Source organism: Lissotriton vulgaris, chromosome 2_1 (assembly GCF_964263255.1).
Source record: "Lissotriton vulgaris chromosome 2_1, aLisVul1.2, whole genome shotgun sequence".
Lineage (NCBI taxonomy): Eukaryota > Metazoa > Chordata > Amphibia > Caudata > Salamandridae > Lissotriton > Lissotriton vulgaris.
In genome coordinates this window covers 169602718-169627735 of record NC_141687.1, presented here as the reverse complement: position 1 = coordinate 169627735, position 25018 = coordinate 169602718, and the positions used below count along the sequence as shown (strand labels likewise).

The 25018-nt window shown below is 44.4% G+C and overlaps 1 protein-coding gene across 1 annotated transcript in view; it reads left to right on the top strand.

Moving 5' to 3' along the window:
* Positions 1-25018, top strand: part of LOC147729766 (caspase-1-like) — a 793050-nt gene that overhangs the window by 602583 nt on the left and 165449 nt on the right. Inside the window, exon 7 of the mRNA XM_086954652.1 lies at positions 4372-4481. Within this exon, the coding sequence (XP_086810778.1) occupies positions 4372-4481 (110 nt within the window). The remainder of the gene's footprint in view (positions 1-4371; positions 4482-25018) is intronic.

Genomic DNA, 25018 nt, shown 5'->3' with positions numbered 1-25018 from the left:
AGAACTTCAGGATGGATTGCGGCACCCGTTTCTTGAGCCTGGAGGGCCAATTCCAGTATTTATGCCAAGGGGCCCGAAAGGTCGAGGACCTTGTCCTGGCACGCTCTAAGCACGCGATCAATCCCCTTCTGTGGGTCCTTCTTATATTTCTTCAGGAAGGTTGTCATGGAGGTGTCAATGTCAGGGGTCATGGCCACTTTGTGGGCAAGGTCTGGACGTGGGCACTCTGATTTCAGGCAAGCCCTCACTTCCTTGTCAAAGGCTTTGCGCAGATGAGATTATAGGTATTCTGCCACAGGAGGATCTGGGGTGGACTATGTCCGAGGGGTCGAAGGAGAAGGGAGAAGGAGTGACCGGGGAAGAGGAATGTTTGCGCTTCTTGGTGCGTTTACGGTGCTTGGAGGCCTGTGAGGAATCAGTATCGGTGTCCGTGTCAGTCGTGGTATCTACGATCATGACGGGAGAGGACTGGGACCGGGACGGGTCGGGTTCTGCGTCTGTGAAGGCCTCTTTAGATTTACACAATTTAGAGTAGGAATGAACATGAGGCCAGGAGGGGTCTGGGCCCTTCTTTGGAGGGGGGGGACTTATCCTGGCTAGGGCTAGGAAGGGGTTTGGGCTTGTCGGGGACTAGCAACTCTAATTTTTTGGCTAGGGGAAGCAGGGCTGATGAAAGGGCCTTGTCAAGTTTAGCATCAAGTTTTCTGTCAATGAGGTCCTCCATGGACGCGTCATTATATTATTCCTCATCGCCCTGTTCTGTATACGCAGGGATAGGCCAAGTCCCTCCCTAGCGCGGGACGCGCTGAAATGCAGCCGCGGCTGCCGGCAGCTTCACGGGGGAGAGGGACCTAAAGCGCAACACGCGCTAAAACTAAGGGGCCTGAAAGGAAGGAAAACGGAGCGTGGCAGGGGTGCCGCGCTATGATCTAAAACACAAATAACTCGGTGCGAGTGCAATTCAGCAATACAACACAATGTAAGTTCAAATATGGCAATTACCATAATAATATCAATCAATACTATTTGATATGAACATTAAGCACACAAGTAAAGCATGACAGAGTAGAGAGGCACTTATCTGGGCTGCGGAGCAGCAAAGAAAGAGGAGGCAGGATTAGTGTCTCTCTACTTTGTATGCTTGTTCATGATGTGATTGGACGTTACATTGGAGGCGTGGTTCAAAGCCTCATGGAGATTTTAGTTTTTTACATGTGTAGTTTTACTTTAATTTGCTGCTGTGTTTTGCAGTAAAGAAATGAGAAAGCATAATCAGAAGCCTCCGGTCCTGTCATAGCATTACCTTTGATTGGGACGATTTCGGCAGATTTCTGAGCATTTAATCCAGCGTGTCAAGTTCTACAGTTCTACAGCGACGCGCACGCTTATGACTTATTGCGGTCATAGTCTACATTAATCCCTTACAACAATGGCATTATCATACTAACGTCCGACTTTTCAGTGTTGCACACGCTAAACAGAGTCCTTATTTAATTCAGCACATCTAAGTCCAGCGATGCGCACGCTATAATTATATGCTTATTTTGTTCGGCAGTTCGAGTCCTTACGTTTGGCAACCTTTCCGTGTAAATTCTTCTATGTATTGTTGTGCTCCTATTGCTGCAGGTCATGGATCATTTCCGTTGCAATGGAACAGTTGCATTTAACAAGGAGTTAAGTCAGCCTCCGAATTATGAACACAGTCCTTCATCTGTTCCTGACAATGGTGTCTACTTCATTTGTTTTAATGTATTGTTTTATGGGGGACTGTATTTAGATTTTCATATGTTTTGTACATCATTATAGAAGAGGTCTTATTACTTTTATGCCTAATTGTACATGGGATTAAGAATGCTTTCTGTGGTATGCGTTTTTAATTCGTTGAATATTTAATATTTACAGTTAATTTTTTATTTGGGCATACTAAAGGTAACTTCTATTGTTTTAGTGGTTTTATTCCATTGCTATCAATATGATTCATTTTTTTTGGAAAGCTTCATGAATTGAAGTATACGTTTAATAATCCGCCTTCTTCCATTTTGGAATGAATGCATATCTTACTATTAATTAAGATGTTGCCTATTGGATTTCTGACCTTTAGTACATGATATTCATTTAATTTATTTTAATTTACAGTGCTATGCATTAGCATATTAGCATGTGACTTTCCACCATTTAGTGCCTGTGGATTTATCACCCATTTGTTTTCTACCTGTTATTTTTTCTATAGTATTTCGCACGTGACTTTCCACCTTTACTTAAAACTTTTGCCCGTGAAATCGTCACCTACACATTTTAGTGTATGATGTTTTATTTTAAATTATAATACTTTGCATGTGACTTTCCACTTTTACTGAAATTACTGCAGTGGATTAGTCACCTACATATTCAAAAATTTACAGCACGTTGTGTACACATTACTTAGTAGGAATTGTAATTAAGTTAAGTATGTCTTGCAGTAGCTATTAGCTATGATTTTCTATGGGTGTTTTTCATTTTCGCAAGGTTCTTGTGAGTGACTTGCTACCAATTTATTTATTTGAATTAGAGTACCCCTTGTGCTTTACATTTTCGCTATTCTTTTTAAATTGTTGACATCTCTGTTACCTTCACCATGCTAGTCTGGCCAACTAGTGTGTTCCGTTGGTGGCATAGAATTCAATCTCTTGCATTTTTTAAAAAAAACTTTAGTGCCAAAGTATGTAGTGAAACAATCCCATTTTTTTTTATTTGAAAGGGGTGAAGAGGTGATCATATTGGATTCATTTATGCATTTATTGAAAGTTTCAATTTTACAATGTGAGTTTCAATTTTAGAATGACCATGCTCTATGTTTACATTATTCATTTGTTTGCGTCCCTTTAAGGGGGAAGTTGGTGTGTTATTCTTGTTTGGATGCCATGTACCTTCCCCGTTTACCTGTCTTGCAGCTCAGCCTGTGTGGATGAATGGTTGGAATGTTGGAGTGTGTGATGTAATGAAAGAATGTGTGGGATGCCTGGTGGATGGATGACAGTTGGGGGAGAGGGCTGAGCATCAAGAGAGCTGCTCCTGGTGGGGCTTTATTAATTCTATGATTCAAACTTATAATCTTCAATAAACCTACTTAAATCATCACATCTCGGCTACAGCCTATCTTATTACAGCTGAGTTTCCACGTCTTTATTGTAATCCACAAAAGTGGGTAGAAACATGACTGACCAGGCGGGGAATTTAAACTCAAAATCCAGTGTCAACACATCTTCCCCTTTATATTGATTATAACAAACCTAATTAAAAACATATAAAACGTAAAAGCAATCTGCAAAATAAAAACACACAATGGAACACCCACATTAGTAATGAGACAGAAGTTCGTGAAATGAGAGAAACTACTGAAATAGAAGTACATGTTAACAACTGCACACAGTCCTAACGTTCAGGAAGGACACGTGTAGAACACACTACACATAGTCCTGGAACCTTGTAAGTATAACCGTAACACATCCGTACTCTCGGCACACAACACACTCCCATCACCACTCGCAATTACATCCTCACTCCACTGAGTTAATAACCTGTACTTGTTACACCATTTGTTATCGTCCTGCATAATGAGACGGTTCTTGACTCTAGGCACTCTTTTGGATTTCGAAAACCTGTAACGACCTTTCACCCCAATACCAGGAAGCTGAACCCTGACACAATATCCAGGTTTGATGTACGAGGTTTGAACCCTTTCCTGCCTCACACCATCCGAATACTTCTTTTGAGAAGCTTCACGTCTCACTTTTACAGATTCATGGTTCCTTTCCTTTACCCAATCCCCCATCCCAGGACCAGCCGATTTAGTCACAGGTTTGTACCCCTTGAGGAAAGCCAATGGAAGGAGGCACCACACACCTAGGAGGAGTTTCCTTTTCCTTATTGTGATCTACGCAAGTGGATGGAAACATGACCGACCAGTCAGGCAAAACCCTACAACTGCTGTTCAGTTCTAACTATCACATTCCAACATCACTGGATTCTAAACCCAGAATCCAGATCCAACACCAGGCCTGAGGGTTTGAAAGGGAGCAGAAAAAACACAGTAAGTGTGTTCCAGGTAGCAGAGTTGCAGCAATTGGATGTTATTCAGAGCAGAGCATGACCGGGCAAGTCAGTGCACATGAACAGTCAAAGGAGCACTTTTTGGGGAATATAGAGTGAAAGGCACTAAGAAAAGTAGGTGACTCTAATCAACGTGTTTGCATTGCTTGTTCCATAATTCTCTATTTATCTCTGAATGTGTTAGGGTTGTCTGTATGATGGGATGACCCCTCTATCACTTTTGTGCCTCCATCCATCCTCTCTCCCATACAGCAAGATGACTTCTGTCCATTTTCCCAACAGACACTAAATCGTGGAGAGATCGTAGTACTGGCTCCTTCTTTATACAGCAGCTTGTAGAGATCATACGAAAAGAAGCCTGCACCGACTCCGTGGACGAGCTTTTCCGTAAGGTGGGGACAATAATGACTAAAATTATTGAAGCAAGAGGGACATGGTTAAATGGTCAAACAGCTATTTTAAAGGTTTTATGATGCATGGCATAAACCTATTTAGGACTACCTTTTGGAATATTTATATGTAAATAGTGTTAGAAACAGCATATCTCCATTACTTCGCTGTCATCCCATATGTGATGTACTCTCTAGGACCCTCTAACAGTTACCTTTTTATAACTCCCAATGATCACTTCCCCTCTGAGAATACCACCTTTCACCTGTTCTGCAGACCTGACTGAAGCAAAACCTCCTTCAAGGAAATCACATGCCCCCTCCTTTTAGCCAATCATTTCTTTATATTTGGCTTCAAACATCCAGGCAGTTCCTCCAGCGAATGTAACTAGGTTGGTCAGACTATGCTATCATTGCGGTCATCATTTCTCCACACGCCCCCTGCGATATAAACTACGCAGCTTTTGAGTACACAGGACACGCCAATTATAGAAAGGTATCTTTAATTGTAAGCCGGAACGGCCCCTGGAGCTGCCGGAGATCCTCTGCAACTCCTTTAGCTCTAAGATTCTCCCAGGAGTTCAAGATGCAGTTTGCATCAGAACTAAACAACTATCACCAGAAGAAAAGTGTTTTACAATTCTAAAACATAACATATCTCCTTTTCTTAATAAACAAAAAAGAGGGACACACATTAGAACATTAAACCTTGCATCATCATAACAGCAGTTGAACATATTGTTACCATCACTAAATAACTACATAATCCTTATACCACACTGGTGTTTGACTGAATCGTCCACTTAGTCTCCTCTCACCAATGCCAAGTCCACATTCTCTGTCACCCCTTTTTCTCAGGCATTCACACTCTTAAGCCTCAGAACACGACACCCCTCTCCTGGCATTCCACCATCTTCCATCAGACAACAACAGTACATTTCCCCATGCATTCACTACCTTCCTAGGATCCGACAAGTTGAAAAATACCTTCTTCACTAGATTTCCTGAACACACCCTCACCAACATGCCTTCAGTAAAATTTCTACCCATTTTGGATCACTTTTTCATTGTGCCTTTGAGGATATTGTGATTGATAAATGTCCTCCTTTTCATGCAAGGCTTCCTTCTGTATCCTCTTTTGCCATTATATTGTACAAAGCACTCTTCCCTTCAACAAACAGAAAGGTGTCTCCCCAGTCACTGTATGTGGGGATGTTCTGTAATTCCACAACATTTATTTAATGTGTTTTCTCCAACAAATGTTATTTGTCGTAGCCAATTGCAAACTTTCCCCCAATATGCAGTTGAAGCCCTCAATAATACCATTTCCCTTTGGATGATAAACTGGGGTCCTGCTTTGCTTGATACCTCACTTCATCTGATAGCAACTTCTAGCTGCAGATTCCTTACCTTTGAATAGATATCCAAGCCATCGTTCCAGGCAGTGGGCGGACAAATTATTAGATGGGAAAGTTGTGAATAGAACTGACGTCAGCGAGCATAATCTTATGCTCAAATTTACTCGAGCAAAATCCAGCCATTTGGAATGATAATCCATTAGTACAATGGCCAACCTATCAATCAATCAATCCCAAGCAATCAAAAGGACCACAGATTTCCATACCAACTTTCTCCCATGCTTTTTTTGGCCATTCCACGGGACTAATTGTGGTTTCCTTAAGTGAATGCGTTTGTCACTGCACATGCATGAAATGCAATCTCTAACCTATCTTTTAATTTGCCTGTCCATTCCTGGTCACCAGAACTCCATTCTGATCTTCCTTTTCATTGCTGACATGCCACCATGTCCCTCATGCATTATACCCAACCAGAACCACTAATTTGTCATTCCTCCTCACAATATCGTTTACTAACGACAACCACTCCCCATGCATTTTTCTAGAGAATCAAGTCATCATCAAATTTCCAGCCGGACACCTTAGGCAACATATCCATCACCTTCTTTAATGCAGAATCGGCTACCACACCTTTCTTCCATTCCTTCTCCTCAATGGCTTGACAGATTTCAGATATGTCTGCAACTGTCCATTTATCATCACCCACATCACTGTCACCCTCAGGAGGCAACCTGGACATGCAATCATAATTTGATTCTTATACCTAGAACGTATTTCACAGACAAATGATATTCCTGTAAGCGATGCAGCCATTTTGCAATGCATTGTGTGACTTTCGTACCACCTGCAATAGAGTTCAAGTCAAATGACGGTTTGTGATCTGTCCGAAGTTCAAATTGGATTCCCCAAACAAAAATCTGAAAATGTTGTACTCCCCACCATCATGCCAGCGTTTCTTTCTCTGTAACAGAGTACCTTTTCTATGCCCCTTTCAGTGTCCTTGACGCAAATGCGACAACCCTCTCTTTACCATCGTGTTCTTGCATTAAAACCGCACCCAGTAACAACAGTAGTATTATCAGTAGGGTCAATGGCTTAAGTGTTACCGCCTTTCCAATTTCTTTTTTTATGGTATCAAACTCTTTCCGACATTCCTCCGACCAAGAATAGGTTACACCTTTGTACATCAATTCATGCAAAGTATGCACTCTCTCAGCAAAATTATGTACACATTTGGAGTAATACTACACCAGCCCAAATAATTACCTTAATTGGACCTTATCTTGCAGAGCAGGAGCCTTCTCTATAGCTTATACCGAATTGTGTTTTGGCTTGATCCCACTAAATTTCAAGGCATGTCCGAAGTAAAAATCAGCATTTTTCCAAACCAATCGTAACACCAGCTTTTTCCAATCTCAACAGTACATTCTTTTGTATTGCATCATGTTGTTCCATACCTACGCCCCACACCAAGACATCATCCTGAAACACCAAAATGTTACTCATGTCCCCTACAATCTTTGCATCACTCTTTGAAATACTGCTGACGCGAATGCTAGACCAAATGGCATGCGGACACATTGAAATCCCCCTTCAGGGGAATGTTGTTAAATGTTTCGACTTCGCATGCAAACATACTTGGTGGTAGGCATTGAACAGATCCAAGGTAGAAAAATATCTACCTCTAGAGACTCTTGCTAACATTTCATTAATACGAGGTAAAGGATGGCAATCCCCCCATATGCATTTGTTTAGATCTCCTAAGTCCACACACATGCGGATGTGGCCATTGTTTTTTTTTGTTGCAATAACTATGGGACAGCTATTCTGAAGCCTCAATGGGGTATATGACTCCATTTTCATACAATCTCTGCAGCTCATCCTTAATTGCACCCCTCCATACCAATGGATTATTCCGCACCTTATGCACCATAGGTTTAGCAATCTCCTTGAGCATAATCTTATGCTCAAATTTACTCGAGCAGCCTAAATCCCCACTAAATAGCTTGGGAAACTTAACCCATTTGCAATTATCTTGAGTTAACAATACCTGTCGAGGATAATTTGGGTCTTGAATAATCCCTAATGCCTGTTTTATCCTTCCAGCCCAGAAGTGATATCCCTTTCTCCACCATATACACTTTAGCTGATGTGTTTCAGCCCTGAAACTTTAAATCTTTGATAAGATATCCAAGTATGGATAACTTCTCGCCACAATAACCTTCTGGCTCCATGTCTTTAGGAGTTAGTTTAGGGAATTTAGTTTATCCCTGGTAGGTTTGTCAATAATGGTAAAAGGCGAACAAGTATCCGTCCAAAAGAATACTTCCACACCACTTACACCCACTCAACACTTTGGTAGATGAACTTTCACCAGACATTGCAGCAACTTTTTCAGGGTTTTGTTTACCATCAACAATTCTACCACTTCTATGTAGAGTCACTATTGTTTGACTCTACATAAATATAATCTGACCCCATGCCTCTCAACATATTTACTCCCTCTTCTAGTTGTGCTCATTCTGCATACTCTTGGAAATGACCTTATTTGTTGCACTTAAAGCACTTCCTCCTAATAGCAGGACAATTGTTTGCTTCTCAGTATGTCAGTCTTTGCTACATCTAAAAGACAAACTTTTTTTGGAACAGGTTTTGCTTTCCCCTAGAACTTATTTTCTCGTTTAGTACCCCGAGTTTGACTTGCCCCATCTCCACTCTTTAATTCACTCGAAGTATTTTCCATGTGTTTCACCACATCAATTGTTTTATCTAATGTGGGCTCCTTCAAGTCCAAGATCTCTCAAATCGTTAAACTTGCATGTACCAGCCAACCTCAGTAGAGTCGCTACATATTGTCCAATTGACTCCCCAGATTCCTGACCACGTGAAACAAACTTGTGTCTTACTACTACAACACTTAATTTTTTTCTATAGTTCGCTTCCAGAGCTAACAGAACATCCTGATACACGTCTGCACCATCATGGTCTGACCCATTAGCATCTCTATTTACTGGAGTAGGCAATGTATTTAAAACTTTCCTGCCTTCCACACCTAAACAGTTTTTTAAGATGGGCAATTTTCTTTGTAGCAATATACACATCTCCCCCAATTGCTTAAATGTACGTCAAGAATGTTTCCTTCCAGGTATGTGGCTAGCGGCCGAACATGGAGAACGTGAGCTAGAGGAGCTTTGTAGCCCAAGCCGCTCTGCCCATCTATCTGGCCATCATCCGTCACCACTCAACAAAGGAGACAACTCTCCTGACTACCCCCACCTATTCTGCTCCTGCGGTCCAAGTGTGCAGAAGATTGTGCCAGGGAATTAGCGAGGAGCTGAGGTTATCCGGAAGGTGGAGGAGACGCCAGACCGAGGCAGTAAGAGAGGTCTGTGAGCTGTAAGGCCGAACGGCCGAACTGCGGAACGAGGGACAGAGCCATGGCGGGGCTAAGATCACTGGTAAAGAAATGGAGTTTGGTCCTTGGACGGGGGGCAGCTGGACCCAATATAACAGTACAAAAGACAATTTGCTAGCCCACCCACTTATTTCGTCTCGCTACAAGCTAATGAGACTAACAAACAAAAGGCCGGGTCAATTTGTTTGTATGGGTAATATTATTTAACCCTTTTATTCATATATTTTTACTTGGAATGTAACAATTTCATGGGCAAGAAGAACACTTTATAATCACTTGCAGAGAAAATATTTACAAAAGAATTCACGAAAGAATACAAAAACATTTACACATATTTACGCCAACTGGACATGTATTACATATACTATACACAACAAACTTCTCATGAAAATGGTATTTCTTGACTCTATAAACAATAGTTGATTTTTGAGAGCTAGTCAGGGCACTGTTAACCAGAAAATTGGTAAACAAAGGATGTAAAAGGCAGTAATCAAAAAACCAATCAAATTATTTCAAACCAACGAATGTTTAAACCCAACACCAAGGGGGTACTGATATTGGAATTTGTCTGCCGTCTTGCCGACGCGTTTCGAATCTGTAAATAATTGCAGATTCTCCTCAGGGCTCTCTCAGTGTTATGATTCTGCACAAAAAATATAAGAAACGAAGTTTGTTTTAAGATTTTGTATTTCTAAAAGATTCCCCACTGTTGCTGTGTTAAGGTGGGTTGATTTACCTTTGTGTCCGGAGCGGAGGGCTCTCGTGGATTAGATTGGGCACATGGCACTGTGCGTCGCGAATTGATTGGAGTAAAGTTTAAATCTGTAAGACATTAGTTCACGGGCTTAGAAGGCCATCTCGAGTGGAACAGAGTGACTACTACAGACCCCAAGGCAGCATGTTCATACCTTATCTTGAGTCAAGCGTAGTTATCTACTTCAATTCCTCATTTGGCTCGTCCTACTTAGTTTGTGCGACCTAAGGAAAAATTGAGGTCGCGTTCAGTTTTGGTCATAATTCTAGTTCAGAACACTAGGACATTATTGGGACAAAGTGAAATTATTTGAAAGGCACATACCTAGAGTCTCGGGTTTTGGCACAAGGCGGCGGTCGCCATGCCGTGTGTTTCTTTGTTGGACCCGGTCTCTGTTTGTAGCGGGAATGAGTTTTCCCAGTCCTTTTCAGCAGCGCTGTTTACTCGCGCTGTAAAGCAAGAGTGGGAGGGTGGGGGTTAACTCAGTTATGGTTGCGAGTGTAGAGCAGAGTTAACTCGTCGGAGCATGAATTACACTAACCTTCCTCTCGCACAGGCGAACCAGGGACTGCTTACGTTGGAGACGCCTGGTGGCTGTAGCGGGCGCTTACATCATGGCGAGCCGGGTACGTGGCATTCTGGGAGTTGTAGTTCAACGGGGATACATTATAGCCTCGAAATTTCGGAGAGTGAATTTAACCCCGTTTGGGTAGTGTTGAATTTTAATATTAGGTAAGCTTCTTTTTTCAGTAGTATTTGGTCAACATTTACTCCTTTTTTAAGTTGATTAATACTAAAGAGCACGGTCCATTTGAACTCATTGTCGCCATGCTGTTTGTCAACATAGTGTTGCACAAGGGGCGCGTTTAATACCTTGTTTTTGACCCGTGATTTGTGTTGTGTCATACGGGTATTAACCTGCTGCGTGGTCTTGCCAATATAGATTTTATTGCAAGGACAAATTATAGCGTAAACGACATTTTTTGTTTTACAATTGGTCAAATTGGTGTGCGACCAAGATATGTTGTGGTGTTGGAAGACCGTGCCCTCAATGGTTGTATCACAAGCGATACAATTCCCGCACCTGCGATGTCCCTCGATCGGTTTTAAGCCCCATTTAGATATCAGGTCACTTTTCGGTGTTTCTAGTCTGATGTCTGCACGGACTAGTTGTTGACCAATATTTTGATTCCTTCTGAAGGCGAATATTGGGCGGGGGATAGGTGTCTCCAGTTGTTCCAACAAGTGCCAATTTTTTAGTATCACTTGGCGAATGTTGTGGGTTTCGGCACAGAATGTCGTTACGCATACCAAGTTCTCAAGGTCGCGTTTAACCTTTGTTGCCCAGTTTGAAAGGGATTCCAAATCCTTCACATTGGAAAGAGCTTATCCATTCCTCAAAGAGGACTACTATTCTCAAACAGAATCCCGAGGGGCCTTGACAAATTTCCAAGGAAGGTCGAGAAATAGATTTAAAACATTCTCTGAAACATCATCTTCAGAGTCCTCTGGCTCAGAAGCAAGAGGGACCAGGAATAAGAAACAAACTCCTTTTTTAGAGAAGGACCAACAACAAAAAGTAAGATTCAAACCAGCATGGGAGATGCGAACCAGGAGAAACTACTACAAAACGTAGTGGGCGCTTCCACCATAGTGAACTTATCTTCCAAAATTCTGACAAAGGAGGAAGAATCTGTCCTCAACTTAGGACTCAAATTTGTACCATCTAAACAGACTGACTTCACCAAAATCAAACTAGAGGCAATAGAATTTTGCCGCAAAATTCGACTGAAAGTCTTTTTTGCTAGCCAACCCCCCAACATCAGTATGGAAACAACAGGCCTTAGGAATAAGTCCACCTTTGTCCCTAACCAAAACATCCCGAAACAGGTACATGCGTTTGAACAAGTTGTGTTGTCCTCAATTACTAAATTAGAGAACAGACACAAATTTGTCAAACAAAATATTACCAAAGGACAGCGTTTGGCCCTTAAAAATCTTAAAGATGATCACTCTTTAATCATCAAACAAGCCGATAAGGGCGGAGCAGTAGTGATATGGCCCAGAGAACAATATCTGACTGAAGGGGCACTGCAAGTGAATAACCAGGAATGGTACAGGAAACTACAGGGGGACCCCTTGCAGGAGATTCAAGCTTTAATCGCAGAGACTGTCCAAACAGGCAAAGAAAGTGGCTTCCTAGGCCCAAAAGAAAGTGAGTTTTTGGTTAAGAAATGTCCACGGACCCCGGTGGCATACTTCTTACCAAAGATCCACAAGAACTTGTCGAATCCACCGGGGAGACCAATAGTCTCGGGCTGTGATTCATGCCTCGAGCCCCTGTCTAAGTTTATAGACTTCTTTTTGAAGCCCTTTGTTACAAATGTGAAGTCCTACTTGAGAGACACCACTGACTTCCTGGTTAAGGTAGAAGGGACCCCGTTTGACCGGGAGTCACAACTTATGGTCACCATGGACGTAACGTCCCTTTACACCCAGATACCGCAAGAGTGGGCGTTGGAGGTCCTGGAACTCTATTTAGACCTAAGGGAGAGACCACACAGGGTCCCAACATCGTTCATTGTACGACTGGCCGAAATAACTCTCAAAAAAAACTATTTCCGTTTCAACAACGATTTCTTTATGCAAATCAAGGGCACCGCGATGGGGTGCCCTTATGCCCCCGAAATGGCCGTACTCTATATGGCAGAGTACGAGAAAAAGTATGTGGAGGCCGATAACCCTTTCTTCAATCAAATTGTGCACTGGTACCGTTACATCGACGACGTGTGGCTCCTGTGGCAGGGGAGCCACTCTGAGTTGAGTGACTTCCACCAGTGGCTCAATAATAGACACATGGACATCAAATTTTCATTGACTTCAAGTAATGTCAAAATGACATTCTTGGATGTGGAGGTAGGAGATGTGGGCGGTTCCCTTAAGTCTTGTCTTTTCAAAAAAGCGACAGACCGGAATACTATGCTCCACTACGGGAGCTCACACCCCAGGAACTTGAGGGCAAACTTGCCCTATGGGCAACTCCTTCGAATCAGGAGGAATTGTTCAGAGCTGGATAAATTTGATCATCATGGATCTAAATTCTGCGATGAATTGATACAACGAGGATACCCCAAAAAGCTCCTTAAACACTCTTTTAAAAGAGCACGTTGCACTCCAAGAGAAAGCCTCCTGGAAACAAAGGTTAAACGCGACCTTGAGAACTTGGTATGCGTAACGACATTCTGTGCCGAAACCCACAACATTCGCCAAGTGATACTAAAAAATTGGCACTTGTTGGAACAACTGGAGACACCTATCCCCCGCCCAATATTCGCCTTCAGAAGGAATCAAAATATTGGTCAACAACTAGTCCGTGCAGACATCAGACTAGAAACACCGAAAAGTGACCTGATATCTAAATGGGGCTTAAAACCGATCGAGGGACATCGCAGGTGCGGGAATTGTATCGCTTGTGATACAACCATTGAGGGCACGGTCTTCCAACACCACAACATATCTTGGTCGCACACCAATTTGACCAATTGTAAAACAAAAAATGTCGTTTACGCTATAATTTGTCCTTGCAATAAAATCTATATTGGCAAGACCACGCAGCAGGTTAATACCCGTATGACACAACACAAATCACGGGTCAAAAACAAGGTATTAAACGCGCCCCTTGTGCAACACTATGTTGACAAACAGCATGGCGACAATGAGTTCAAATGGACCGTGCTCTTTAGTATTAATCAACTTAAAAAAGGAGTAAATGTTGACCAAATACTACTGAAAAAAGAAGCTTACCTAATATTAAAATTCAACACTACCCAAACGGGGTTAAATTCACTCTCCGAAATTTCGAGGCTATAATGTATCCCCGTTGAACTACAACTCCCAGAATGCCACGTACCCGGCTCGCCATGATGTAAGCGCCCGCTACAGCCACCAGGCGTCTCCAACGTAAGCAGTCCCTGGTTCGCCTGTGCGAGAGGAAGGTTAGTGTAATTCATGCTCCGACGAGTTAACTCTGCTCTACACTCGCAACCATAACTGAGTTAACCCCCACCCTCCCACTCTTGCTTTACAGCGCGAGTAAACAGCGCTGCTGAAAAGGACTGGGAAAACTCATTCCCGCTACAAACAGAGACCGGGTCCAACAAAGAAACACACGGCATGGCGACCGCCGCCTTGTGCCAAAACCCGAGACTCTAGGTATGTGCCTTTCAAATAATTTCACTTTGTCCCAATAATGTCCTAGTGTTCTGAACTAGAATTATGACCAAAACTGAACGCGACCTCAATTTTTCCTTAGGTCGCACAAACTAAGTAGGACGAGCCAAATGAGGAATTGAAGTAGATATCTACGCTTGACTCAAGATAAGGTATGAACATGCTGCCTTGGGGTCTGTAGTAGTCACTCTGTTCCACTCGAGATGGCCTTCTAAGCCCGTGAACTAATGTCTTACAGATTTAAACTTTACTCCAATCAATTCGCGACGCACAGTGCCATGTGCCCAATCTAATCCACGAGAGCCCTCCGCTCCGGACACAAAGGTAAATCAACCCACCTTAACACAGCAACAGTGGGGAATCTTTTAGAAATACAAAATCTTAAAACAAACTTCGTTTCTTATATTTTTTGTGCAGAATCATAACACTGAGAGAGCCCTGAGGAGAATCTGCAATTATTTACAGATTCGAAACGCGTCGGCAAGACGGCAGACAAATTCCAATATCAGTACCCCCTTGGTGTTGGGTTTAAACATTCGTTGGTTTGAAATAATTTGATTGGTTTTTTGATTACTGCCTTTTACATCCTTTGTTTACCAATTTTCTGGTTAACAGTGCCCTGACTAGCTCTCAAAAATCAACTATTGTTTATAGAGTCAAGAAATACCATTTTCATGAGAAGTTTGTTGTGTATAGTATATGTAATACATGTCCAGTTGGCGTAAATATGTGTAAATGTTTTTGTATTCTTTCGTGAATTCTTTTGTAAATATTTTCTCTGCAAGTGATTATAAAGTGTTCTTCTTGCCCATGAAATTGTTACATTCCAAGTAAAAATATATGAATAAAAGGGTTAAATAATATTACCCATACAAACAAATTGACCCGGCCTTTTGTTTGTTAGTCTCATTAGCTTGTAGCGAGACGAAATAAGTGGGTGGGCTAGCAAATTGTCTTTTGTACTGTTATATTGGGGCTGAGATCACAGCTCTCCTCAAACACTCCACCCCACCCCCGCCCCAAAATGGGAGAAAACGCTGCACTACTCGGCGGCCTGGCTGGGACATTCCAGTCGGAGATTGGGGCCTACAGAGTAGCAATCTGAGGTTGGAAGACTCGCGGCCCCTGGCCCGACTGGGAGGCAGATGTGAAGTGCAGAGACACACCTGTCAGTGAACGCCCAAACTTAAGGCTGTAGATGGAGGTCAGGCGGTTGCGGGGGTGGAGCCACAGGGCCTGGTAGCCAGATTAAGGCTGTGTGGTGGTGTGGGCCTTGAACCCCCGCATCCCCCATTCCTCTGAAGTAGCAGGACACTGCCAAGAAGCCATCCAGACATGGACCTGGAACCCCCGGCTAGACGACGCATACAGACTGGAACCGGATACTGAGACCTCCGCGCTGACAGGCCGAGCAAGGGGAACCCAGGAGTGGAGACTTGGACCTCAGCTCCTACAGGCCTTGCTCCCGGGGTTCCCATTGCGGCAAGTGATTGTGCGGAGGGTGGCGGAGTGGTTCCGGAAGCTGAATGGCGTCGAAGGTGCCTCAGAATTTTGTCCTCTCAACATGGCGGGGTGGGAAGTCCCTGCAGAGCAAGATGGAGCGATATGTCCTCTCCTGCGTGCACAGGCTGAAAACGGGACCGAGGAGAACACACATCAATCAGGTGAGGAGGCCCAAGAACCGTCACTGAGGGACCCTATGGTGGCCATTAAAAGATATAAAGGAACCCTAGAGCCTAAACTCGACTCAGTAGTTGTTGAGATGCCATTGATGAGAGCGAAGCTTAATAAAGAGAAAGAGAGGTTCTATGAGAAATAACAACAGGTCACAGTCATTAATGAGACTACCACCTAACTAAAGCAGTAAGCCGCCTCACTACTGAAGGATAACTTCACTATGCAGGCGCGACTGGAGGACATGGAGGGCAGATCGAGGCACAAAACCCACGCCTAGTGGGGATACCTGAAAAAGCGGACATACCCTGTACTGACCTTTTTGTGGAACAATTTATCAATAAGGTGCTCCAGCCCAAGGGACTCTCGAAGTTCTTTGCGGTTGAGAGAGCACATAGGGTGCCGGCCATCCTGCCAAACCAGGCATGCCTCATCATACCATTGTAGCTCACATTTTTTGCTACAGGGAAGTGATCCTATTGGCAGCAAGGAAAGCCCCGAATTTGAAATGTGAAGCAATACCTGTTGCCCTGTTTCTAGACTGTACCCTCAGGGTCCAACAACAACGGAGAAGCTTCACTGAAGTAAAACGGGAAATAAGGAGGTGCAAACTCAAATATATGATGATTTTCCCTGCCAGGCTCCGTGTAATAGCAGACTGAAAGACATGTTTCTTTTACTCTCCCAATATAGCAATGGACTGGCTAGAGGGCTGGCGGGTGGTGGGAGAAGGTCGACAACACGGTATGCCACTTTAAGACAGCGAGAAAGCACAAACAAGTCTGAAAATAAAGAAGGGGGTGCTGATAAGGGGGGGGAGATGGCTGAATCCCTAAATGGGGTCCAAGGTGGCCCCTTGGCCCACCGCCAATACAAATGTAAAGCAGGCGTGGGGCCCGATGATCAGGTTTTATGACCCACAAAGGGGGATGGGGGAGGGGGGGGGGAGTCTTCTCCATTCGCAACAAGAGAGCAACACAGAATATGATAGAACAGGATAAGTGACAACAATACACTCATAAGCATTCTACATCAGCTACACCTTTATGCGGGTACTATTACCTCTTGAAATTCAGTTGTTGCTGGGGCAGAGAGGAGCAATTTGGTCGTAGCCTTCTTGATACCCCCTCTCCCACCCCAGTTGTTAATTAACTAACGTGTTCTCTTTTTCGGGGCGACAAGCACCTTGTCAGTTGGGGTAAGGGTAGGTAGCTCAGTTACCACTGGGCAGGGCAGCAGGGTGGGAGGAGTTTTTGAGACCACAGGGTTAATTATAGGAGATACAGTCACTTGCAGACCAACAGCAGCAACACCACATTGGGGCGATATGCATACCCGGGCAGCCCCCAAAACTCAGTTTATCTTGCAAGATGGCGATCCCCCTTAAAACCAGGTCTCGCCTGTCGATCTTCTGGTGGAATGTAAATGGCCCCGGGAAACAAGATTAAAGTAAGTATAGTCCACCAATTCATCCTTAAACACTCCCCTGATGTTGTATGAACGCAGGAAACTCACTTGCTAGGCAATGCTTACAAAGCAATGAATTAGGGAGACTATACAATGGTGGCACACTCAGGATACACCACTGACTCTAGGGGAGTGGGCATCCTCATAAAAAATCTCCACACACTTTATCCGACACTAAACTTGGGTTGACCCACAGGGAATCTATGTTGTCCAAACTGGAACATGGGAGGGCATCCCAATAAATCTATTCTCGGCCTACATTCCCCTGTGTTTATATTACGTCACACTCCAGAGGCTGAGAAGGACACTAGTTAATCTGCCTGAGGGGATTCTAATGCTAGGGGGAGATTTCAATGCATTACTTTCACCAGATTTAGACAGACATGCTAAAACCCATATCACCCACTGGGACCCAACACTGTCACTCACGACACCAGCCAGATCGCATGAATACCTTCCATTCCAGGGCGCATTTAAGCCTCTCTAGACTGGACTACATTTTCACACAGGTCGCTGACCTGGCTAAGGTAGCTGAGGTACGACACTGGGCCCTGGTAATCTCGGACCATTCCCCGGTTTGAATAGAAGTATGGGGATGGGCCAACACAACTCGGGGACCACGGCCCATCAATGCCTGGCATCTGCACATGCCAAGTTAATGGAAAAGTTAGATGAGGCTACAGTCACCTACTTCGAAATTAATGGAGAGTCGGTGACCTTCAACTTAATACTCTGGGAGGCCCTTAATGCATTTATAAGAGGGGCCGCCTATTCACAGCTGATGGAGCTATGCAGAGACCGAAAGTAAGCACTTCTCACATTGGAGACAAAAATACAGTCCCTAGAAAGAGAGGGAGTCGACACCCTGAATGTAGGTCAGATCCAAAACCTTCGTCTTCGACAAAAAGAATAGAGATTTAACAGAACAGAAGGCGAAAAACTTGCACATCTTGTCCCAATTGGGTATTGATGAGGTAGGAAATAAAACGGCGAAGGTACTCACGTGGCTCAATAAAGGGGACCATGTAAGAGGATGGGTACCCCAAATAGTAACAGGGTCGGGCAAAAACAGATCTCTGAGCATTTGCACAACATTATGATCAATTATATTCACCCAATACCCAATGGTCCAGTAAAGAGATCCATGGCTTCCTTAGAGACATTAAGTTCCCAACCCTCTCGAAGCAACACCAAGACTATTTAGAGGCAGAGCTCGAACCATGTGAAATAGAACTGGCAATACGAGCACTGAACTTGTGAAAAGCGATATGACCTAATAGTCTTCCTATCGAACATTACAAATGGTTAGCGTCCAGATTCATCCCCCACCTGCTCCATAGGTGGAGGGAGGCGAGAGAAAAAAATATACTTCCATCAGATCAACGCCTAGCCACAATAGTTGTTATTCATAAAGCGGGGAAACTGCAGGAGAAGTGCAAGTCCTATTGTCCAGTTTCTCTCCTCAATGTGGAGATCATGGTTCTCGACAGAATTCTAGCTACTAGAGTGCGCAGGGTTATAACCACCCTTTTGCATCCAGACCAGTTGGGCTTTATGCCTAACAGAGGAACATGCTTCAATTTGCATAGGCTGTATGGGGTGATGGTCACCTCCAGAAACGACAAAATCTCCACCATGGTTTTATCAATGGATGCCTCAATTGTGTTTGACACTCTCAAGTGGACATATATGTTTGGAACAGTGGAATGGAGTAGTATGGAGTTCGGCACAAATTTCCTAGGTTGGATGTGACTACTATACACAGCCCCCACGGCCCAGGTTAGGGTAAATGGCATAACATTGCGCAGCTTTCCTCTGGGTAGAGGAACCAGACAGGGATGCCCACTTTCTCCTTTAAAATTCGCTCTGGCCTTGGCACCCTTGGCGACATGGGTACGGCAAGACCCGATTGTGATGGGAGTCATGTGGGGAGAATCATGGGAAGAACGCATTTCTCTGTATGCAGATGATATTCTTTTCCTTTCCTGATATGGTTGCTCTGGAGCCCCAACATTAACATGCTGTATAAAAAATAAATTGATACTAAAGTCACTGAATGGTGCTCTTTGATTTGTTTGTATGTTATATATAAACTCAATAAAAATTATTTTAGAAAAAGAATGTTTACTTCCAATCATCCCAATTCATGGAAGGTAAACCTGGATCCTGTAAGAAATATGGTGGAGGAGGAATACTTTGTACAGCCATCATTAGCAAACAATTGAAAAAGCTCTGTAATACACACACACACTACTAATTGTTAATATACAGTATGCAGTTAGCGTTCATGAAACTGACTAGTATACCTGTCCTGCACTGTAGACTGACCAATTAGCACTTATTCTTTTCCAGCCGATATTCCGTGCACAGAAGACAACAGTTTATGAAGTTTAAATCACTCCCTGTTTTTTCTTCGGGAGTCCATCCATCTTCTTTTCTGTGCAATATAGGAGTCTCGGCAGCTGGAGCGGAACTGAAGTAACACGAAGAGAACAAGTTTAATTGTGAAGCAACTTCTTTATTCTGGCAACCCCTGAGCATGGCCCAGACAAGCACAATAAACACCAGCATCAAGCATCTGGCAGAAGATTCTACAACATGGCAATAAGTACAAGGAACACTCTGATTGTTCTGATTCTTAATTCCTAAGAATCAGAACAATTCCAACAAGGAATACATATAAACACATGAGGAAGAACCCAATTACCACACATCCTTCTTCTTACAGAAACAAAACAAATAAAACCAATAAGAATAAACGGGAGCAACTGTACAAAATAGATGATATTTATGATTCACATACATAGTCTTAAGGTCGCTTAGGTTTAACTATGCTTCTACCAAAAGCACAAACTCTCTTAGAAAATTCACAATGCCTAGAGTCAACTCTAGACTCTGAGAGAATTCCAGTCGGAAGACCTTCAGTAGAAAGGCCACTCAGACCATCCCAACTCTGAAAACAACATTTTGACATGGGATCTGAAAAGGATGAATTCTTAGGATGAATATCCATCCACCAGTAGTTGCGTGGACGAACAGACTGTTTAGAGTCTTTTTGTGTGATACGATGAATATTTTTAACTAACTATAAACGGCTCATGTGATGCACATTACCATCTGACAATTTCACTGTGTTGTTCATAACTTTTACAATTTGAAAAGGAGAACTAAACTTGCTTTGACCTTTAACAATCTTCTTGCTTGATTTAACACAAACCCATTGACCTGCAGTCAACTTAACATCTCAAACACCGTGTTTCTTATCAAAAAACTCTTTGTTCTTACATTGAGAAGCTAAAATACAGTTCCTGTTTTTTTTTTTGCATCCCACTCCACCCGTTTACTCCTATCCATCCAGCCAGGATTTACCTTAGAATAAGAAATGCGACCTCTCATCACACCAAAAGGACTCTCACCAATAGAATCATGACTGGTGACTCTGTAGGTCCAAAGCATTTTTTTAAGTTCACAATCTAAATGTTTCCTACCTTGAATAGCCAATTGCAATATACCCTTAATGACAGGGTTAACTCTTTCCACAGCACCATTTCCCCTAGGGTGTTAGAGTGCATAAAATCTATGCGAAATTTCAGCCATATCAAGTAACTCCTTCATCTAAACAGACTTAAATTGGACACCATTATCAGTGAGAATGTTTTTGGGAAAACCTTCATGAATAAAAACATTGCCCAAGAAGTCAATGACTTTAGTGGAATCAGCTTTACTAACAACTAAACTTTAAGTTCAAACCATTTAGAAAACAATTCTACTAGTACCAGAATATACTTAGAAGAACCATCACTCCATACAATTGGACCCATGATGTCCAATGCCAAATCATCCCAGGGAAGAAAAGAAAGGACAACCTAAGGAGCTCAAAGGAGGATCAAAAGTTTTCTGTGACTTGTCAGCAAACTCGCATTCACTACAAGACCTTACAAACCTTTCAGTTTCTATGTCAATTTTTTGCCTCCAAAACAATGTGTGGACTTGGGGAACGTGCGGACCGGAATAACAGGCGGGGAGGCCGAATATAGTGAGCTATGTCTGTGGTATTTATTCAACAGATGAATGGAAATACAAAGTCACAATGCAGATAGGGATGGTGGACTTGGCTGATGACCCGGCTCGGTGAGGTGGATTCTGGATCAAGTGCTGCTTCCCGCTTTCACCAGTAGTCTCCTCGGTATGGTACTGGGGCTCCACGGAGGCTTGAAGAAAGGGAGAGAAGCGTAAGGGCTTTAGTCCGAGCAACACAGTCGGAATGCTTCCACCTACACCCGGGCGTGAGAGGGTATGAAAGAGGACGGTGAGGGAGGGACGGTAAGGGGGTTGGAAGAGGCAAGGAAGAGATGGGAAGGAAGAGAGGTGCCAGGTGCTGGGCAGTGATCGGGCTCTATACAGTGTGCGTGAAAAAAGGGGGATTAATATACAGTGTCTCGGTGCTCGTGAATCCTATGATATTTACACTCTATATATACAACTCTATGTACAGGGGCACTGAGAAAGGGTGACGTGTACTGACGTGCCCCGCCGCAACTCTCGTCCGAGTTGCGGCCGCTCTCCAGCCTCCTCCTGAGGACGCCACCAGTCCTCCGTCCAGACGTCCTCGTCCTCTTCCTCGCTCCGGTCTAGCCGTGCTGCGCCGCTCTCTGTCGGGGGTCCGTCGCTCTCCGCTGCCTCCTGCCACGAGTCGGTTGCTCCGAACGCCTTTCCTTTCTCCTCGGGGCTTTTTCTATCTTCCGGCTGGTTGACAGCCCGACCACTTCCGGGGTCAGGGGCGGGTACTTCCGGGTTGATAGAGGTCGTCCTGTTTCCGCTTCCGGGATCGCTGGCGAGTGTTTCCGGTTCTCCGTGTTCAGGGGTCGGCACCTGCAGGGGACGAGAAAGAGAGGGTGTCCTGGGTGACCGGGACGTTAATCGACCGAGCGTGGGGGACAGGATTCCCACGCTCGGACACCGCTGTAAAGAGGTAGGTGCAGCCTCCGTTCCACATCCCCTTTCCCTAGCTGTCTTTCTTGTAGGGGGGTTGGGAGGTGGATACCGGGACAGATAATCAGCGTTGCCCTGTTGTAGTCCTTTCCTGTGTAAGGTTCTAAACCTGAAGGGTTGTAGGGAGAGAAACCACCGAAGGACTCGGTCATTGTGGCCCCTATTGCGGGCCATCCATTCCAGAGGGGCATGATCGGTGTATAGTATAAATTCACGCCCCTCGAGGTAGTACCAAAGGCTTTCTACTGCCCACTTAATGGCAAGGGCCTCTTTCTCTACCACTGCATAATTGACTTCTCGGGGAAAGAGTTTTCTGCTGAGGTATAGGATTGGCCGTTCGACCCCTGTCGAGTCCTTTTGTGAGAGCACAGCCCCCAAGCCTTGATCAGAGGCATCGGTCTGCAATATGAATGTTTGTGTATAGTCCGGGCTGACTAACACTGGTTCCGAAACCAGGGACTGTTTCAGTTGCTCAAAGGAGTGTACTACTACGGTTGAGGGATGTCTGAGCGCTTCTTCAGTTTTTGTGGTTTTCTTCAACAAATCAGTCAATGGGGCTGCGGTTTGTGAGAAATTCGGGATAAACCTCCGATAGTACCCCAATAATCCAAGAAAGGCACGAAGTTCCTTCCGTGTTTGAGGGAAGGGGATGGTCTGAATGGCCTTGATCTTATTGTTCTGAGGCCGTATGAGTCCTTCCCCCAACAGGTATCCGAGGTATTTCACACTCTGGGCTGCTAGGGTGGTCTTGGAGGGGTTGATGGTAAAACCGTTGTTCCCTAAAGAGGTCACTACGGCTCGTAAATGATGTAAGTGCTGCTCCCAACTGTCACTGTAAATGACGATGTCGTCCAGGTATGCCCCGGCGTACCTCACGTGTGGCTGTAGTACCAAGTTCATGGCTCTTTGAAAGGTAGCCGGGGCACCGTGAAGCCCAAAGGGCATCACCTTGAACTGAAATAAACCCTCAGGGGTGGAAAAGGCAGTCTTGGGTTTGTCTGTTTCTTTAAGAGGGATCTGCCAGTAGCCCTTGCAGAGGTCAAGGGTGCTTATGTACTTGGCTTTGCCTATGCGCTCCACCATTTCATCTACGCGGGGCAAGGGGTAGGTACCGAAGGCCGATATTTTGTTTACTTCTCTAAAGTCTATACAAAATCTGGCGGAGCCGTCTGGCTTGGGTACTAGAACAATCGGGGAATTCCAGCTGCTGTTGGAGGGTTCTATGATGCCCATTTTCAGCATTTGATTGGTCTCCTCTTTGATGATGGCTCTACGAGCTTCGGGGATGCGGTAGGGCCTTTGTCTTACGGTTTTTCCTGGTTCCGTATTGATGGCATGTTCAACCACGGTGGAGTGTCCTGGAAGGGAGGAGAATACTGTTTGTACCGAGGATAGGGCTCGCCTGAGATCCTGTCTGTTGGGTTCTGGGAGGTCAGCGTCAATGCATCCTTCAAAGGGGGGGGGCTATTGCATTGGACATGACAGGACGGGCTCCCTCCCACTTCTTCAAGAGGTTCACGTGATAGATCTGCGTGATACCTCGGGTGGGGTCTGTTTCCACTTCATAGGTAACAGGAGTTACGGCTCGTAGTACAGGGAAGGGGCCCTGCCACTGTCCCAGTAACTTGTGGTCGGAAGAAGGCAATAGTAATAATACCAGATCTCCAGGATTGAATTTCCGGGCTTTGGTTCCCTTATCGTATTGGTGTTTTTGGGTGTCTTGAGCGGCTACCAGATTCTGCCTCACAATGACCCTTATCTGTTCCAAGTGGGTCTTTAGGTTGTCTACATATTCGGGTAGGGGTCGGGTTCTGTCTGGTTCGGCTTCCCAGGCTTCCTTAGCCATATCTAAGAGTGTCCGTGGGGCTCGCCCATACAACAACTCGTACGGTGAATAACCTGTGCTGCTTTGAGGCTTACACCTGATGGCAAACAGCGCCAGGGGAAGCATCTCCTCCCATCTTTTACTTTCGAGGCCTAAAAGTTTCTTAAGGGTCGTTTTGAGTGTAGCATTGTATCGCTCTACCAACCCATCTGTCTGGGGGTGGTAGGCAGCGGTTCGTATTTGTTTGATGCCTAGGTGGGAGCATACCTGGCGCATAAGGGAGGATACAAAGGGTGTCCCCTGGTCAGTTAATATCTCGCGGGGAAAACCTACTCTCGAGAATATGGATATGAGGGCCTTGGCTATGTTTTGAGTGGTGGGTTGGCGTAAGGGTACTGCTTCAGGGAAGCGGGTGGCATAGTCCACCAGTACAAGAGCATATCTACATCCAGATCTCGAGGGAAGCAAGGGTCCTATAATGTCCATGCCCACTCTTGTGAAAGGATTTACAACAAGGGGTGGTGAGGGACAGAGTCTCTGAATTAAACAGAATACTCTCACCCAGTCAAGAGATCAGGGCTAGATCCAACACCGTTTTTTAGCTCACTGCACCATCCCAGTTTCAGAACCTGGCTGTATGCAAATTAGTCTGTTCCTGTCCCAGTGCATGATGGGAACAGGGCAAACCAAACTACATAAGCCAATTCTTACACTGGGAAGGAAACAAGCTACCGGGGACCGGTTTCTGGCATTTCAGCCTCTTCGGCCCGGCTTGCTTGAATCCCTTTCTCACTGCTCCATCAGGATTCAAGCAAGCCGGGCCGA